At 43.3% G+C, this 18,959-nt stretch overlaps 1 protein-coding gene across 1 annotated transcript; it reads right to left on the reverse strand.

The window, feature by feature from the left end:
* Positions 1 to 830: 830 nt before the first annotated feature.
* On the reverse strand, positions 831 to 2,130 carry LOC116461793 (testis-specific H1 histone). Its single transcript, XM_032143693.2, has one exon. It carries the CDS (start codon positions 1,815 to 1,817, stop codon positions 996 to 998), a length of 822 nt encoding a protein of 273 aa, XP_031999584.1. The 5' UTR covers positions 1,818 to 2,130; the 3' UTR covers positions 831 to 995.
* Positions 2,131 to 18,959: the final 16,829 nt, after the last annotated feature.

The raw sequence follows: 18,959 nt of genomic DNA on the forward strand, positions 1-18,959 counted from the left end.
TTGTTTCATAGTTGTTACACAGTGCTCAATACATGTTGTTATTGTTAAGAAAAGCAAAACACCTATTCATTATCTAGACTTCTCCATCTCCTTTTATTTGTGCTATGCAATCTGTCAATCTTCATCATTTCCTCTTTAGGAGTTGGCACTTTCTCAGAAAATTTCCTTATTGCTGAATTTTGTCAAGCAAACCATTATGCCATGATGTTTAAGTCTCCTTTTCATTTTACTGACATTTAAATCACCTAGAAATCATCTTAGCTCAATCCCAACATTTTACTGAGAAGGAAACCAAGACCATGAATGGTTAAGAAATAACTCAGCAAAGGTCAGACTAGCAGAACTTTGACTAGAATCCTGGTCTTACTACATACTGGTCCAGTAGTTTTCTGCTATAGCACATTACCACCCCATTGGGAATTAATTATACACATATTTAACTCTCAGTGATGAGTACCTACCCTATGCCAGGCCCTATGCTGGATGCTTTCACACACTTATTTAACTGAGGATTAACATAAAAATATCTTTTAAATTAAAATAGGTTATCAATTCAAGGCAAAAACTACAAACTCATTATAATCAATTTTGGGAGGACTTTGTCCTAAAAGGAATTTCAGGTAAGAACACTTCGAATCAGTGAGACCACTCGACTTAAAGACTGCCTACTCTTTTCCCAACATGCCCTCCATGTTTTCTCTCCTTCTAAAAGACATTTCTCTGAGTTCTGCAGCAGGAACAGAATCTCAGCTAATTTACTGTCTTCACTGCATGTTACCACCACCCACCCCTTTCCTTCCAGGTGCGGCAAAGAGGAAACAGACACAAGGTGGTCTAGAGGTCCATTTCATTTCAATGAGTGTGACAGCCGCTCTTCTTGGGGCCTATGGGGGAAAGGCATTGGTCCGTGGTGGGAGTGAAGCTGCTCCCACAAGATGCATTCCCAGCTGGATCAGGAAGACCTTCAGATTTAGGGGAGGTCTTTGTGGAAGTCTTTAGTGGAGTCTTCCCTGCCCGCTAGATGTCCGGTCAGTTTTAGCCGGCGTTGGCTTCTGGATGGTCCGCTGTGCGGGCTTCTTGGGCTCCTGCTTCTCTTCCCTGGGCTTGGAGCTTCGCCTCTTGTCCTTCCCTGACCTCGGCCTGGTGTCTTCCTTCACGGCCTGTCCTCGCCCCTCGTCTGCCGCTGTCGCTCCCGCTTCCTCCTTGACTCTGGCACATGGCGGCTCCTTGGCTCTCGGCCTCGCCCTCCTGGTCCTCCTCGCCCTAGCACTGGCCTTGGCTTTCGCCCTCGCGTTCCGTCTCCACACCTCTCTGGCCTTCCTGGCCGCCTTGCGAAGGGGCTGGCGGCGCCTCCGTGAGCTCTGGGGCGCGGCTGGGGTCCTCCGGGGAGCGCTCGCGCCCTCCTCCTGCCTCGCGCGTCCCGGCTTTCTCCTGCGCTTGGGAGCCTTCCAGACCCTGAAGTAGCCGGCGGCATCGCTGCCGCTGACCCGGAGGAGCGTGGCCTGGGCCTGCCCCCTGGGCGCTTCGTGGCGGCTGCTCTTCCTGCGCACTTCGTAGCCGGCGTTTCCGAGCTCCTTCCTGAGAGTTGCCAGAGTCAGCCCTTTGTGAGCGGAGATGGCCTGGAGCACCAACTGGGATACTCTGAGCACGGAGCGCGAGCAGCCCCTCGATGGTCCCCTGACAGTTTTTTCAGTTGGCAGCTGAGTGGCTGAGTGGCCTCGGGATTCGCCACTGGGCCCAGGCGCCTCAGCCATGGCCCCACTCCCGCTTCTACGGGGCCACCGGCTTTGGGCCTCACCAGTCAAGGCCTGTTCCATAGCTGAGGTGGACTGGGCCACGTCACAAAGGAGGGCCTGGCAGAGATTTTCAGGTCCTAATTATAGGGCTGGCAGATCTCACCCAGGGAGGGGCCCTTTTCACTTATAATAACCAATCAAATGCCACTTCCTTCTAGGTCTAAACCAATGCAAGTCTTCCGCGCCTGTCCACCCCCAACAGTCACCTACCTATACAGTCTCCAGGGTTTTGTTCCCAGATCAAACTTACTGATCTCGATCTCCACCGCTTTCTTTAGTCGGCTATTTTGTGTGTGTATGTGGTCCTGCAAACCATCTACCCACAGTTCCTTAAGGTGAGAGATGCTGCTCCCAACTATCCAAAACAAGCAACACACCGCCTGTAGAAAGTACACGGGGTAGTCCATGAAACACGACCCAGACTAGAAACTCCCAACTTTAATTCCACCAGTCAGGTATCTGAAGTCATGTCTCCCTAATTCTACACAGTGGATTCTGTGCAAGAGCATGAAGTCAAAAAGGATCCAATTGTGTGGTCCCGCTACCCTAAACACTGATTCCCACACCTGGGAAATTTAGATGACGCATTCAACTGTACTGAAACAATCTAGATTTCACATCTCCTGAGGATACTGGTCTAATCATTATTCTTTGAACATGCTGTGTTTTTTTTCTGTCTCATCCCCTCTCTTGGATTGCTCATCCTCTTTGTCTGCCCAGATAAGTTCTGCTCATCTTTCAAGGTACTGCTACATTATCCTTCTTCGCTGAAGACTCCCCAAACTCTTTCAAATGATTTCTTGCCTCTTAACTACCACAACCACCAAAATTACTTCTGCAATCTTATATGGATTTTTCTTTAAATTAATTTGGCATTAGAGGGCATAATGTGACACAATATTCTTTAAAAAGAAAAAAATTTGTACTTGGAGCTGGAAGATATGGATGCATATCCTAGCTCTTTAGGAGCCATATGACATTAATAAATCCCTTAGTATCAGCGGTGTGGCTGTCGGATGGATGTGCCGGCCATCTGACTTCTTATCTAACACCACATTCCCTTCCTACCAACATCACAGAATTATTGCAAAGTTTCAGAAGAGGTAGATGAGCAAGGGCTACCTAAATATAAGGAATAAATTTACTTTACTTTGTTTCTGTCTTGTCTTTCCAACTAAATAAAAATATCCTCAAGAGCTATAGTCTTTGAACTTCTATGTCCCATACTGCACCTAACAATATGCTTCATTATACATAGCAGGCATTTAATTGAGCCTGCTTACATCATTCCTCTCTGGTGAGGAGAGTTTCTCTAGATTCAGAAAGAAACTTCCAGAAGATCAGGAGAAAGGAGCAGAGTGAATTTCAAACGGTTGGAAATGAAGGGGGCCAAGTAAGGATTAGCTTCTCAAAGAACTATTTTGGACACAGTTTAGTTGGGAATAATTTAAAGAATTATTCTAAGAATACTTCAAATTGCCAAGCATATCATATTTTTCCAGAGGGCAATCACATACATTCAGCAGTCACCGGCTAGACAGTGACAGTTTCTTTTAAAAATCAAAGCTCCAGGAAGTAGCTTAGACCAGTGCTTTTTTTTTTTTTTTTTTTTTGAGACAGAGTCTCGCTCAGCCCAGGCTGGAGTGTAATGGCACAATCTTGGCTCACTGTAACCTCCACCTCCCGGGTTCAAGCAATTCCTGTGTCTCACCCTCCCAAGAAGCTGGGATTACAAGCATGTGCCACCAAATCCAGCCTTTTTTTTTTTTTTTTTTTTGAGACAAAGTCTCACTCTGTTACCCAGGCTGGAGTGCAATGGTGCAATCTCGGCTCACTGCAACCTCTGCCTCCTGGGTTCAAGTGAGTCTCGTGCCTCAGCCTCCCGAGTAGCTAGGATTACAGGTGCCTGCCACCATGCCCAGCTAATTTTTGTATTTTCAGTAGAGATGGGGTTTCACCAGGCTGGTTGGCCAAGCTGGTCTCAGACTCCTGACCTCAGGTAATCCACCCGCCTTGGCCTCCCAAAGTGCTGGGATTACAGGCGTGAGCCACTGCGCCCGGCCCTTATTTATTTATTTATGTATTTATTTATTGGTAGAGATGAGGTTTTGCCATGTTGGCCAGTCTGGTCTCGAACTCCTGGTCTCAAGCAATCCACCCACCTCAGCCTCACAAACTGCTGGGATTATAGGCATGAGCCACTGTGCCCAGCCAGAGCAGTGCTTCTTAAGCTTTGATGTGCATATTTAGTACCCTGGGATACTCATAAAGTGCAGATTCCAATTCATACGTCTGAAGATAGGGCTAGAGGTTTTACCTTCTAAGCAGCTTCCAGGTAGTTCTATCTGGTTAAAACACAGGTGTGTGTTGAGGGGCAGGGAGAGGGTAGACAATGAGAAGGGAAGTAGCAGGAGATGGGACTGAAAAGGTAGGTAAGGGACGTTGGGAAGGACAACTAGTGATAATGACAGAGCTGTAAGTGGTGACACAGTAGGAAGTGGTAGAGTTTGGAACCAAACCTAAGTCTACTTAATCCTAAGGCCTAAGTTCATAAGTACTGTGTTAGGTTTCCTTTTCTCTAAGGTTGACCCTTTCCCTATTATATATCTCCACCATAAAGCAGGGGCTACTTTATCTCCATAATCACAGTTCAGAGCTGCTCAGATTCAAGAGTATCTAAAGGCACTCACTGTACCTTTTCCCGTCTTTAAAATCAGGGCACAGTAATGTGACCCTGAGGATTTACATGGGCAGGGGACTACTGCATCAGCACAGGGACAGTGCACCCAGGAAGGATTGCCAGATGGAAAGGCAGGACCACATTAGGCAGGATTTCTCCCATTTGTATAGTCTCTTGGTCTAGCTACCCTTCATGGTTGCAGAGACCAGTGGACACAGGATGGGGAAAACACCAGATAAAAAAGAGGCATAACTGTTTGCTTTGAGAATAAGGAAGAAAATGAGTGAAGTCAGACCCTTAAAGTCAGCTGATCCAGAGAAAAATAGACTGACTGTACATAATGGTATAATCATGAAAGACAAGAACAAAATCAACCAACCATGTTTATTGATGCCCCCTGTGATCAGAAGGGAGGCCAAGTCGAAACCTTTGGGAGAGGCTGAAATCAAAGGAAAACGAATAAATGAAAAAAAAAATAAAAAACATCAACAGCACAAAAACAAACATTTTCATTTATATATATAACCATTCATTTTTGTATAGATCTCTGTATAAATATGCTGTAAGTAGTAGAGGAATACTTTTTTTAATAAGAGCAGGAAACAAATGCCCCACTTGCCACTCAGCTGGCTCAGAGGGCAAGAAAGCTAGCTGACAGATATTTTCCAAATCACCAATCCCTTAAGAGTTCTTTCCTTCCTCTTTGGAAGAAATCTACTTGCCAGCTCTCTTCTTCTGACATCCCAAAAGGAAAAGATACTTCAGAAAACTGGTTTCTTTAGGAAAAAAGTCAGTAAAAACCAGCACCACACCACTAATCCAGAGATACCAACTCCAGCTCCACAAAGACAAGCCTAAAGTATCTCTTTGAATTTTAATGGTCTATGATTATAAATCAGAAGTTATCACTTAAAGAGGACAGCACCAACCTTTTGTGAGAAAGAGCAATAGCTCTTAATTTCATGAAGTTTTGTGGGTCAGGGGTGAGAGGGTTGTAGGGAGGAAGGATACTTAGGAATGATGTCTAACCTATATCCTTCTGTTTTGAATTCTAGAGCAAGATAGTTTTTGTTCTTGGAGGTCTCTAGAGGAACTTGGTTGATTTAAAGAGTAAGCAACCTTTAAATGTTAAATCCCAAGAACATCAGAGGTTTCATTAATCTCACTCGCTCATACAGAGTTATACTGATTTAATTTCACCAAGGATAACTCCATGCCAGAGCACAGCAGAATTCAGCAGTATACTGATCTAACCTCAGTCTATCTCACTGCCCCTCCCTGGATCCACAGGCCTGGGATTCCAAGGTCCTGCATCTTTCTGACTCAATTATCTTACATTTATTTAATTTATCTCACCCCAAGATGAATGACAGAAACCTATTCAGCAGTGTACTAAGACTCCCCCATTGACCTGAACCTGCTACTACAGTTTTTTCCAAAAGTCATTTTCTGACTCATCTTGTTTTATATTCTAAGACCCTGTCTTCCCCCTGCACTACTATGTGGCTTCTACTTTAATACAAATGACCCCAACAACAGTCATTTGAACAAATGATCCCACCAGTCCCAGTCATGGCTTCCGAGAAGACTAACGTGGCTTATAAAAAGGAATGCAAAAATAAAATAACAATGTTCCTTAAAAGCATGGGGGTAGTCTGACAATTGTGCATTCATCCTTTTAATCCTCAGCACAATTGTTTGGAAGTGAGTCCGGGGGGCCTAGACCCAAGGGATCTCACTAGAGGAGCAGGAAAATCTCTCAGCAGTTAGCCTGAAAATATGAAGTTCTGGTCTCCCTGGCCCTTCCCACTGAAGAATACTAAGGATCTCTAAATACCCCACATAACATAAACATATATAAAATCTATACCTGTACCCCCACCCCCAAATGACAGCAAGGGAGAAGTGTTGGCTTTTAGTTTTATCAAATTCCTACCCAAGTTCTTTTTCTTACCCAAACACAAGTGTGCTATATAAATTAAGCCCCTCATCCATGCATTACTAATAGTTAGGTCTTTGCACGAACCCACAATATGAGGTCTCTAAGAACCATTCTACTATGATCAGTTAATCTCAAACTGAAAACTCATTTCTCTGAGGATTCATACTTTCAATATGAGGTTTGAGGCATCCCAAGGCACAGTCAAGCTGCAGCCTCACAATCATACTACATTCTAGGCATCATTCAATTCTGTTATAGTAATCCCCAGACATCCACCCTCATCAGAATCCCAGAATACTGCACAAATGGAGCCAAAGCAGAAACACAGAAAATCATTTACCATATATAAGCAACTGCTGTTGTAGTCTGAGAACTAAAACATCTCAGACCTACATGCCTAATTTTATGTTGTATGGTACTACATCCCCACCTCAGAGAACCTTATTTCTATCCAATCTCTAAAAACCTAAAAGTCCACAAAATCCAAATTCATTAATTAAAATTTGTTCTCCACCAAATTAAGTAACCATAAAAATACATGTCCATGCTAAAGAATATAACCAATAACAAACTTTATTTTCATTCCCAGTTCACAATACGTTCCATAATTACACTGCATAACATAATTTCCTCCATTTTTCCTTCAAAATTCCAATTCTAAATATTTCCATTCAAAAGACACGAAATTCTCCATTTCCTAGGGAAATAATACTGATTTTCTGTTTTAACCCAGCCGGTTTCTATGGCTTTTTCTCAGCTTTTGATCCATATAGGGAAGAATAGCTACCATTTACTGAAGGCCTATTCATCAGGCATTGTGTTTAAATTATCACTACTTCTTTCAACACCACTGGCAGGTGAATAGTGTTATTCACATTTTACAGAAGACAACATAAACACCTCACCTAAGGAAAAGTTCAGAATGATCATTCTCATACCTCATAGGTGAACCCAACAAGGATACTCCTTTTCTATCTTCCATCCAGAAAAGAAAAGTTGCCATATCAGCTCTTTTCTCACATCTTCTCATTAATCAAAGCTTTGCTCAAGCAACCATCTTTACCCTACCATAATTTCTACCACACCAGCTATGCCAGTTTCCAATGTATTGTCTCTCAGCATCAAATTCACCCTTTGTTGCCTGATACGTGAAAACAGATCTGGGCCTTTTAAATATTTTACATTTCCTAGGTGGCAAGCTGTTAAAATTTGTCAGTAAAGCCCATTGTAGAGATGCTGCAGGAAGAAGGGGTTTTCCTTGCTAGTTCTCTCTGGTCTCTCCATCACCAGGTCCCTAAAACAGACAGTGGAAAACTGTGGCCTATAGGCTAAATCCAGCCTGCTGCCCGTTTTTGTATGGCTTGAGGGAACCCCTCAAGTGGTCTAGTATTTTGAGCTATAGAGAACAAGACAGAACATCCTGGGTCTATTTCCCCCTCCACTCCCAGCAAATGCCTCTCTGGCCCAGGTTGCTGTTTCCCACACCCTTTCTCCAGTTTTGAGTACACACCAACCAGGGTCATTACAGGGCTTGCCCTGCCTTTGTTCCACATAGCTGCTCTTAAGACATCCTGGTCCAAGTCGTATACAAAAGTACACTAGATTCCTGAAAAGGGTGGTCTCTCAAGCTCCTGGTTCCAGGAATGCCTAAAGTAGCACATCTGACAACTCTCTCCATGCCTACTTATCAGCCTGTTTTGTCAGTACCCCAGAAGGTTATTCCTGCCTGCCCAGTGAATAGGGATCAGCTGTAGCCTGGGCAAACCAGCAAACCTCTCCTCCATCCAGTGGGCTGCAACTATATATTCTTCAACAAGGTCTAAACTCCCATCCCAACTTTGTTCTTGCTTGTTACTCTTCTATCATTGCTTAAAAATTATTTATATTACCTTTCCCTATTTAAATTACTGTGTGGTTTCTGTCTCCTGAGGACCAGACTGAAAAAGTAATCCTATTACCCTGATTTGATCATCACACATTATATGCATGTATCAAAATATCATATCATACCTCATAAACAGAATTATTAAAAATAAAAATAAAGGCAAAAAAGTAGCCCTCTTGTTGCAGAAGTGGGCTGTTTATTAAATTCAATCTGAAAAGCAAATGTACGTCTTTAAATTGAAGCCCAGTCTTTAAAACCATTTTATATTTTTTAAAAAGACCATGGAGCTTTTATCTGTTTGTCATTAGAACTTTTAACATGTTAAGAATAACTTTTGCCAGGTGTGGTGGCTCACGCCTGTAATCCCAGTACTTTGGGAGGCCAAGGCAGGCGGATCATGAGGTCAGGAGATCGAGACCATCCTGGCTAACATGGTGAAACCCCATCTCTACTAAAAATACAAACAAAATTAGCCGGGCATGGTGGCACATGCCTGTAGTCCCAGTTACTTGGGAGGCTGAGGCAGGAGAATGGCATGAACCCGGGAGGCGGAGCTTGAAGTGAGCCGAGATGGCGCCACTACACTCCAGCCTGCTGACAGAGTGAGACTCTGTCACAAAAAAAAAGAATAATTTTTAATGAGAAATATATAAGATCTGATAGTTTACAACTTGAAAAATTTTAAAGTAAATACTCATGTTTCACCACACATCAATAAATTTAAATGGATCAAAGACTTAAACATAGAAAATGAAAGCAGAGAAAAGTTTGTATGAATATTTATTGACTTCAGGAAGAAGACAGATTTTCTAAGCTTAAAAGTAATGGAAAAAATAACAGTGGAAATTACTGATAGAAGATTATATAAAAATCTTAAAATCTGTACATTAAAAAATTTTAAAACAAGTGTACAAAGGCAAACTAGAGAATATTCTCCCAAAAAGAAGTCTAAGCATTAATCCCCAAATTAAGAGTAAATCCCAAAATTAACCAGTAGATAAATGAAAACTATGGTTAATATATGAAAAACAATCTCCTTCTTCAGCTATAATTAAGATACAAAATAAGCAATAATTTTTGCCTATTGTAGTGATGAAGACCATGTTTTAATAAAAAGAAAGACAGATGAGACTTCCATTTCCAGATAAGATGGATTAATCGCCTCCCACCTCTCCCATTAACTACAACTAAAAACCTAGAACTAAAACACATAGAACAACGACCAGAAGACTCTGAAAGGCAGATAAAAGCAAGATGACTGGATAAGGATTTCAGGACATAAGGAAAATGTAGCAGCAAGTTCCCCAGGGTTTGTTTTGCCTCACATATCTCAGCCTGGGCAGCAGTGCAACCTGAAAACCTAAAAACCAGAACTGCCAATGGTTGTCAATTGGCCTAGAAAGAAAAAGTCCCAAGAAAAATTGACTCCTCTAGTTTTAATAATGGGAAACTGGGATGGTGACGGGGGGAGGGATGGAATCTTTTATTTTATCCTACTCCAGGGGATTGCCAGCAAACAACCAGCACACCTTCCCCTTCCCACCAGCCAACCGATGGTCAACATGTGGGTAAAAGCCCTACAGATTCTCTCTGCTGTACACCAAGGAAGTACAAGCAACTAATCTGTGCCCTCCCTCTCCTCACCAGCAATGAGATGGCCCCTGAGAGGCAAAGCCTGTTGCCTCCTACCCGAGGACAGGCAAGTGTGGCAGTGGCAGATCCGGCAGAGAACCCTGTCAACAGCGCAGGGAAGCTAATGCTCTGGTCAGAAACCCGGGAGTGGGGAACCCCAGGAACCAAAGAGTGAGTAGAGAACCAAGAAAATGAGGGGGCTGGAGAAAGGGCACATTAAAGTTTGTGTATGGAGGTCCTTATCTCACCCCTAGTTGTACAAGCTAAGATTGATGAGAATCAGGGCTGGGCGTGGTGGCTCACGCCTGTAATCCCAGGACTTTGGGGAGGCCAAGGCGGGTGGATCACGAGGCCAGGAGATCGAGACCATCCTGGCCAACATGGTGAAACCCCGTCTCTACTAAAACACAAAAAATTAGCCAGGTGTGGTGGTACAGGCCTGTAGTCCCAGCTACTCAGGAGGCTGAGGCAGGGGAATCGCTTGAATCCAGGAGGCGGAGGTTGCAGTGAGCGGAGATAGCACCACTGCACTCCAGCCTGGTGACAGAGTGAGACTCTGTCTCAAAAAAAAAAAAAAAAAAAAAGATCCAAATAAATTTCATAATTAGAAATTTCAGTAACAGAAATAGTAAAATCACTGTAGGGGCTCATAGCAGAATAGAGATGACAGAAGAAAGAGTTGCTGAACTTGGAGATAGAAAGTATCCAATCTAAAAAACAGAAGAAGGGCCAGGCACCGTGGCTCACGCCTGTAATCCCAGCACTCTGGGAGGCCAAGGTGGGCAGATCACTTTAGGTCAGGCGTTCAAGACCAGCCTGGCCAACACAGGGAAACCCCATCTCTACTAAAAATACAAAAGCTGGCCAGGCATGGTGGCACGCACCTGTAGTCCCAGCTACTTGGGAGGCTGAGGCAGGAGAATCACTTGAACCCGGGAAGTGGAGGTTGCAGTGAGCCAAGAGCTGAGATCGAACTACTGCACTCCAGCCTGGAAGACAGAGCAAGATCTTATCTCAAAAAATTAAAAAATTAAAAAATTAATAACAGAAGAAAAAAGTGAAAAAAATAATTATTTTAGAATCAGATTTGACCCAGCAATCCCATTACTGGGTATGTACCCAAAGGATTATAAATCATTCTGCTATAAAGACACATGCACACATATGTTTACTGCAGCACTAGTCACAATAGCAAAGACTTGGAACCAACCCAAATGTCCATCAGTAATAGACTGGATAAAGAAAATGTGGCACATAATATCATGGAATACTATGCAGCCATAAAAAGGATGAGTTCATGTCCTTTGCAGGGACATGGATGAAGCTGGAAACCATCATTCTCAGCAAACTATCACAAGAACAGAAAACCAAACACCGCATGTTCTCACTCATAACTGGGAGTTGAACAATGAGAACACGTGGACATAGAGAGGGGAACATCACATACCGGGGCCTGTCAGAGGACTGGGGATTAGAGGAGGGATAACATTAGAAGAAATACCTAATGTAGGTGATGAGTTGATGGGTGCAGCAAACCACCGTAGCACGTGTATACCTATGTAACAAAACTGCATGTCCTGCACATGTACTCCAGAACTTAAAGTATAATTAAAAAAAAAAAGAATCAGAGACTTCTGAGATATTTTTTAAAAAACACGTTTGTGTTACAAAAGTTCCAGAAGGAGAGGAGAAAGACATTGGAATAGAAGAAAATACATATTTTAATAAATAATGGTTGAAAACTTCCCAAATTTGGTAAAAGGCATAAACTGACAGATCCATGAAGTACAGCAAAACCCAAATGTATCAACTTAAAGAAAACCACAGTCAGACAACATAATCAAACTGTGTAAGATAACTGGGAAAAGATACGGAAAAAAAAACTTGGAAGCAGACAAGTAAATATGATAAGATTCAAATGATTGCATTGAGGCCAGAAATAAGAGGAACATTCAAAAATGACTAGTAATTGGTCTACATGGCTTGTAAAATCTCTTCCATGGGTTGTAATTTGAATACGATATTTCCATACAACTGGATAAGCGATTGTACACACACAAAAAAGGAGATACTGAATAATTCACTAAAGCTTAATGCCTTCTCTGCATGAATAAGATTAGAAAGCAAAAGAAAAGGCCTTAAAATTCTCTAGGGCAGCGATTCTCAGAATACTGTCCTTATACTCGTAAGGAAACCAAACACTTTGGAGGAAATAACACAAAGTCGAAACTATTTTCATAATAATTCTAAGACATTACCCACCTATATTGACATTTACACTGATGGCACAAAACCAACAGTGGGCAAAATTCTGGCCTCCTAGCATAAAACACTGTATTCTTCATCACCACACACTCAACTCACAGGGAAGAAGAGAAAAAAAGCAAGTTTAATTTTCAATATCTTTGAAGAAGCAATAAAAATTATTAATTGTACTAAATTTCAACTTTTGAGTACTGTCTTCATCTGAAAAATTACAGTTCAGTGGGAAGATGCCACCTAAAAAGTCTAAGATCCTTGGCCCAAATGGACTGTGAGAGCAAAAAGAGGGTATGTTTGAGTTCCCACTGCTCTGAATTTCAAGATTTACAGTCAAACTCACAGGATGGCAGTTGTTTATCTGCCCTTAACTAGCATTTGGTCTGAGCAGGACCCTCCCTGTCACCAAACGAGAAATGCAAGGAAGGAAGGGTTGGCTGCCGGGCTGCTGACAAGCTAATCACAGGACTCAGTGACCTTCAATGAAGAGGCCTTTACTGGACTCATCTCAGTGAAACCTGCACAGGAATGAGATATAGGAGAACTACCAACGTGGTATCACTTAGGCATTATATGGGCAAACTCCGTTTGATCTCTTGGTTAGAGAAAGAAGATGAGTTGATGACAGAAGATGAAATTCCTCAAGTACCTATTCATATTTGTAGGTTCTACTTAAAAATCAAAGGGTCAAATCTTAAGTAGGACATTTTTAGGTAAAAGGTAAAAGTCAACACAATTGTGCAAAAATGGAGATAAGTCATCTTAGAGAAACACTCAATGAATATAATCAGTGCAAGATCTAACCTTATTCAACACAAGAAAATTCAAACTGGTGAATTTTCTGCTCTGCATATAACTAATATGAAAAATGTTTCAGTAGTAACTCTTAATTTCTGAGGTACATGTGAATACAAAATGGAGATAAACCTTATGAATGTAAGGACTGCAGAAGGCCTTCAGTTATCACTCATCCCTTTGGATACATATTATAATTCACATTAGAATAAAACACAATGACTGTAAGTAGCATTTTCAAGTCTTTAGCATTAGATCTGTCCTTAGAGGAGAGAAGAGAATACTGAGGAGAATCTCTATAAATGTGATTGATACAGAAAAGTTTTCAGTATAAGTTCTACTCCCATTGTGTTCATGAGAATTCACACTGGGGAAAAACCCTGTAACTGTCATGATTATGTTGGAAAAATATTCAGGAAGCACTCACGTTTGATGTACATGAGAGCTCAAACTGGGGAGCTCAAACCGGGGACATATTGATTACAGCTTTTCCCTTACTGCGTACAAGAGAATACAAAATAGAATGCAAAGATGGCGGGAAAGCCTTTAGTATTACTTCATCCCTTAGAAAACATGAGAAACCACACTAGTGAAAAGCCCTATGAATGTAATCAGTACGAAAAATCCTTCCAATATAATCCTTCATTAATTGCACATAAGAGTATATAATGGGGAGAATCCCTATGAATGTGGAAAAGCACATATTGATCTTTCATCTGTTAGGCACATGAGACAATTTATATTAAATATCTTATGAATGTAACCAATGAGTACGGGACAATTTCTCTATCCTTAGGTAACCAATGAGCAGTTGCAGTAAAGAGAAACACTTCGAATGTCATCAATGTGAATAAGCCTTTCATTTTGCACAAGATAAATCACACAACAGGAATATATAAGCAATGGGTATCCTTCATCCATTGGAGAAGAATCTTTTAATATAATCAGCAAGGCTGGCTTCATGGGCATGTTACTACACAGGGCTTCAAGCTTAGGTTTTAATGCTGAAGTTGCCGTCTTACAATTCTTAATTTATTTTTGAATTTGTGTTTTGTAAGTGAAGTCTTATGGAACAATGTAACATGTACTAGAAGCCCTAAAGCTCATGCACAGAACTCCCGCCACCTCCTCCATTACTGGGGAAAGATTCTATATAACCATATACACAAGACCTCTAAAATTATTTTTACAGATAAATAGTATACAAAAATGTTTTTTCACACTAATATATACAAGTATGCCAAAAAGAGACACAGCCTTCTTTACAAATCCCAAAATAAATAAACTCATGGATCCATGGACTTAGGCTAGAAATATGAATCATGTAACAATACTGCAACCACAAGCCTGCTACAAAACTTAACAGATAAAAGAGCTAACTTTACAAAGCACTCAAATTGGTTCAGAAGTTATACTCTTTAAAACAGAGAATTCTATTAATACACTGTGCTAGATAAACATTGATCTAGCACTAATTGCCACAGGATGACAGCAAGTCCTGGAAACAAATCCCACATATTTCAACCCCCACTCTCCATCACCACCAGAAGCAAATTTGTCCCTCAAAAACCAGATGGCTCTGCTATAATAGCAGCTTTGACGGGCCAATACTTCAAAGGACAACTCCAACTTAAAATCAACCCAACATTTTTGCTATATGGAAATATTTGGTAAGTTTTTCCTCTAATACTGGATTCCGGTTCACTTATCAGCTTCCATATTTCTCAGATTTCAGAAACACTGAGATGTTCTTTCTCCACCACTCACTTCTAATTTCCCTTATTGGATGCTTGGGAAATACTCGCCTTCATCATACTTGTCCCACTGTCTTATATGCTGCTTTCTTCAACCATCAAAAGAATAAATAAAATGTACAGTTTATAATTATGTTTTAAACTATTTTAAAAAACCAATGGGGAAAAAGTCTCTAGGGCTTCTATGAAGCTTTTGGAGAGAAAAATGTATTTTTAAACATTAGCAAAAAAGTTGAATTTCAGGACTAGTATCTGAAGGCCTTAATTAACCAGAAGAGGGTAAAATATCCTTCATCTCATGTCTTAGAACTCTAAAATATGACTTTCTAGAAGACAAAGATCAGGCTACATGTGATTTACATTACAAAGCGTTTGTTTTGTTGAGTTATTATTTTGACGCTTATAAATTTTCAGATACAGTTGCTACTTTATCCTAGTCCACTAGTTGCTTACATATAGCCATTCTTCATAAGCCCGTCACCTAAATGGGTCTTTTCTCCATGATCCATTTGCCTTAAAATCCCTAAGACACAAGTACCAGGTTTCTTCATCATGCACCAATAATAACAGCAATGCCTACAGTTGGATAAAACTGAAGAAGGTATCCCTAGTCCTAAAAACTTCGAAGTAATATGTTAGATAAACTAATTCTGTCCTGTCTGCAGCTCCTGAACTTCAACGGTTATTTTTCTTTTTAAATAACAGTTATATCCTACTTTTCTGACTCATTAAGTGCATTGCATAGAATGTAGAAAATACAAAAAGTATTACAGACCAGGGGTCCCCAACCTCCAGGCCACCAACCGATACCTGTCAGAAACCAGGCAGCACACCAGGTGGTGGGCAGCCAGCATTACCTCCTGAGCTCTGCCTCCTGTCAGATCAGTGGCGACATTAGATTCTCACAGGATCAGCACCCTATCGTGAACTGCTCATGTGAGGAACCTAGGCTGCCCACTCTTTAAGAGACTCTAATGCCTGATGATGAGTTTCAGCCCGAAACCATCTCCCCGACCCCCGTTCTCCCCAACGCCCCCGTCCATGGAAGAATTGTCTTCCACAAAAGTGGTTCCTGTTGCCAAAAAGGTTGGGGACCGCTGCTACAGACTAAAGAAAATAAAGTGTGCATATTCCTAAGGCCTTATAAATGAAATCACCTACTCTGAAGAAATTAAAGCAGACCTTTTTTAGAAAGAGAAAAAAAGTGAGGGAAGGGAGAGAGCCCTCAAATAAGATAAGATTCCAAGGAGGATTGCTCCTTTAATAGTCACCAAAAAGTAGGGGCTTTTCACTTCCTAAAAGAAAGGGAAAATTTCCCAAAGAAAATGGAATATGCAACACATCTTCTGCTTATTCCATCTTCCTTCTGTTCACTTTACCTGCACTGATGGTACAATGGGTCTTTTTCTGCCTCTTCCATTTTTAGGAAAACGTTTGTCTTCAGAAAACCTCCATTCCCGGTTCTTCTGAAAACAAAAATTAAGATTAAAAATTATTTAAAAGATTAAGAATTTTCAAAAATTCTTAATCTTTCCCACCCTAGAAGCGTGGGCTTATAACAGGAAGATCTCATAGTGACATGGGCAGAAGGCACCAGGGGAGCTGGAGGGGCCCTCAGGAGGCCAGGGGAGTCCCAAATTCACAAGGTAGCTCACAGTACTGGGGAATCTCCTTTTCAGAGATGGATGAGCCACTCTTCCACTCTCCCAGAGCTGCCTGGACAGAGAAAGGTAGGCGATGGGCCTTGAGACCCAGGAAAGCACATGCTAAACGGCACAGAAGCCCAGGGATTAGGGTGCTACTTCTTTTTTTTTTTTTTTTTTGAGACGGAGTCTTGCTCTGTCGCCCAGGCTGGAGTGCAGTGGCGCAATCTCGGCTCACTGCAAGCTCCGCCTCCCGGGTTCACGCCATTTTCCTGCCTCAGCCTCTCCGAGTAGCTGGGACTACAGGCGCCCGCCACGACGCCCGGCTAATTTTTTGTATTTTTAGTAGAGACGGGCTTTCACCGTGGTCTCCATCTCCTGACCTTGTGATCCGCCCACCTCGGCCGCCCAAAGTGCTGGGATTACAAGCGTGAGCCACTGCGCCTGGCCGCTATTTCTATCCAAGAAGGAAAACAAAACTAAACTAAAAGCCAAAAAACTGAAATTCTCCTCCCAGGAGTCTCAGCGCGGTAGGAAGCAAGTCCGTTGGCAGAGAGAGCCGCCTTTCTCCTGGCCCCGCCCCACCGCAGTCCGCTCTCATTTCCGGAGGTGGAAGAGAAATGGCTCCTTAGACCCTTGCTGGGGATAGTGACTGAAAGGGGCACTTTTTTTTTTTTTTTTACAGCCCATAAAGAGCGCTTTCCCGTAAGGAGAGGCAGAACAACAAAAAAGACAAATTGTCAAAGGGCAAAATGTACGCATTTGGATAAGCGAAGGGAACGCAAAGGGGATGACTACTGCGAGGTTGAGGATTGAAAGATACTGGCCAAGTGGATGCCTGAGAATTTTGGAGTTGAGGAAGAAATGCTAACCAAAGGACTAGGCTGGGTAGAGAAGAGGAAACAAGACGTTTAGTTAGAAGGAATGGCATAGGCAGAGACAGCCTTTCTCCACCATACAATGCAGACTTTTAATTTTATTTTGAAACAGGATCTCACTCCCTTACCAAGGCTGGAGTGCAGTGGTGCTGTGTCCAGAATTCGTGGGTTCTTGGTCTCACTGACTTCAAGAATGAAGCCGCGGACCCTCGTGGTGAGTGTTACAGCTCTTAAGGTGGCGCGTCTGGAGTTTGTCCCTTCTAATGTTCAGATGTGTTTGGAGTTTCTTCCTTCTGGTGGGTTCGTGGTCTCACTGGCTCAGGAGTGAAGCTGCAGACCTTCACAGTGAGTGTTGCAGCTCTTAAGGCAGCACGTCTGGAGTTGTTTGTTCCTCGGTGGGCTCGTGGTCTCGCTGGCTTCAGGAGTGAAGCTGCAGACCTTCGCGGTGAGTGTTACAGCTCACAAAAGCAGTGTGGACCCAAAGAGTGAGCAGTAGCAAAATTTATTGCACAGAACGAAAGAACAAAGCTTCCACAGTGTGGAAGAGGACCCAAGTGGGTTGCCACTGCTGGTTCGGGCAGCCTGCTTTTATTCTCTTATCTGGCCCCACCCACGTCCTGCTGATTGGTAGAGCCGAGTGGTCTGTTCTGACAGGGTGCTGATTGGTGCATTTACCATCCCTGAGCTAGACATAAAAGTTCTCACCGTCCCCATCAGATCAGTTAGATACAGAGTAGTGGCACAAAAGTTCTCCAAGGCCCCACCAGAGCAGCTAGATACAGAGTGTCGATTGGTGCACTCACAAACCTTGAGCTAGACACAGGGTGCTGATTGGTGTGTTTACAAACCCTGAGCTAGATACAGAGTGCTGATTGGTGTATTTACAATCCTTGAGCTAGACATAAAGGTTCTCCAAGGCCCCACCAGAGCAGCTAGATACAGAGTGTCCATTGGTGCATTCACAGACCCTGAGCTAGACACAGGGTGCCGATTGGTGTATTTACAATCCCTGAGCCAGACATAAAGGTTCTCCACATCTCCACCAGACTCAGGAGCCCAGCTGGCTTCACCCAGTGGATCCTGCACCGGGGCTGCAGGTGGAGCTGCCTGCCAGTCCCACGCTGTGTGCTTGCACCCCTCAGCCCTTGAGTGGTCGATGGGACTGGGTGCTGTGGAGCAGGGGGTGGCACTCGGGGAGGCTCGGGCTGCACAGGAGCCCATGGAGAGGGTGGGAGGCTCAGGCATGGCGGGCTGCAGGTCCTGAGCCCTGCCCCGCGGGAAGGCAGCTAAGGTCCGGTGAGAAATCGAGCGCAGCGCTGGTGGGCTGGCACTGCTGGGGGACCCAGTACACCCTCCGCAGCCACTGGCCTGGGTGCCAAGCCCCTCATTGCCCGGAGCCGGCACGGCTGGCCGGCTGCTCCGAGTGTGGGGCCCGCCAAGCCCACGCCCACCCGGAACTCCAGCTGGCCCGCAAGCACCGCGTGCAGACCCGGTTCCCGCTGGCGCCTCTCCCTCCACACCTCCCTGCAAGCCGAGGGAGCCGGCCCCCGCCTTGGCCAGCCCAGAAAGGGCCTCCCACAGTGCAGCGGTGGGCTGAAGGGCTCTTCAAGTGCTGCCAAAGTGGGAGCCCAGGCAGAAGAGGCACCTAGAGCAAGCGAGGGCTGTGAGGACTGCCAGCACGCTGTCAGCTCTCTG

This window comes from Hylobates moloch, unplaced genomic scaffold (genome assembly GCF_009828535.3).
Source record: "Hylobates moloch isolate HMO894 unplaced genomic scaffold, HMol_V3 SCAFFOLD_22, whole genome shotgun sequence".
Classification (NCBI taxonomy): Eukaryota; Metazoa; Chordata; class Mammalia; order Primates; family Hylobatidae; genus Hylobates; species Hylobates moloch.

What these genes read in the sequence shown, in the direction of transcription:
- LOC116461793 (XM_032143693.2), bottom strand. Translation starts at nt 1,817, where the DNA reads ATGGAACAGGCCTTGACTGGTGAGGCCCAAAGCCGGTGGCCCCGTAGA.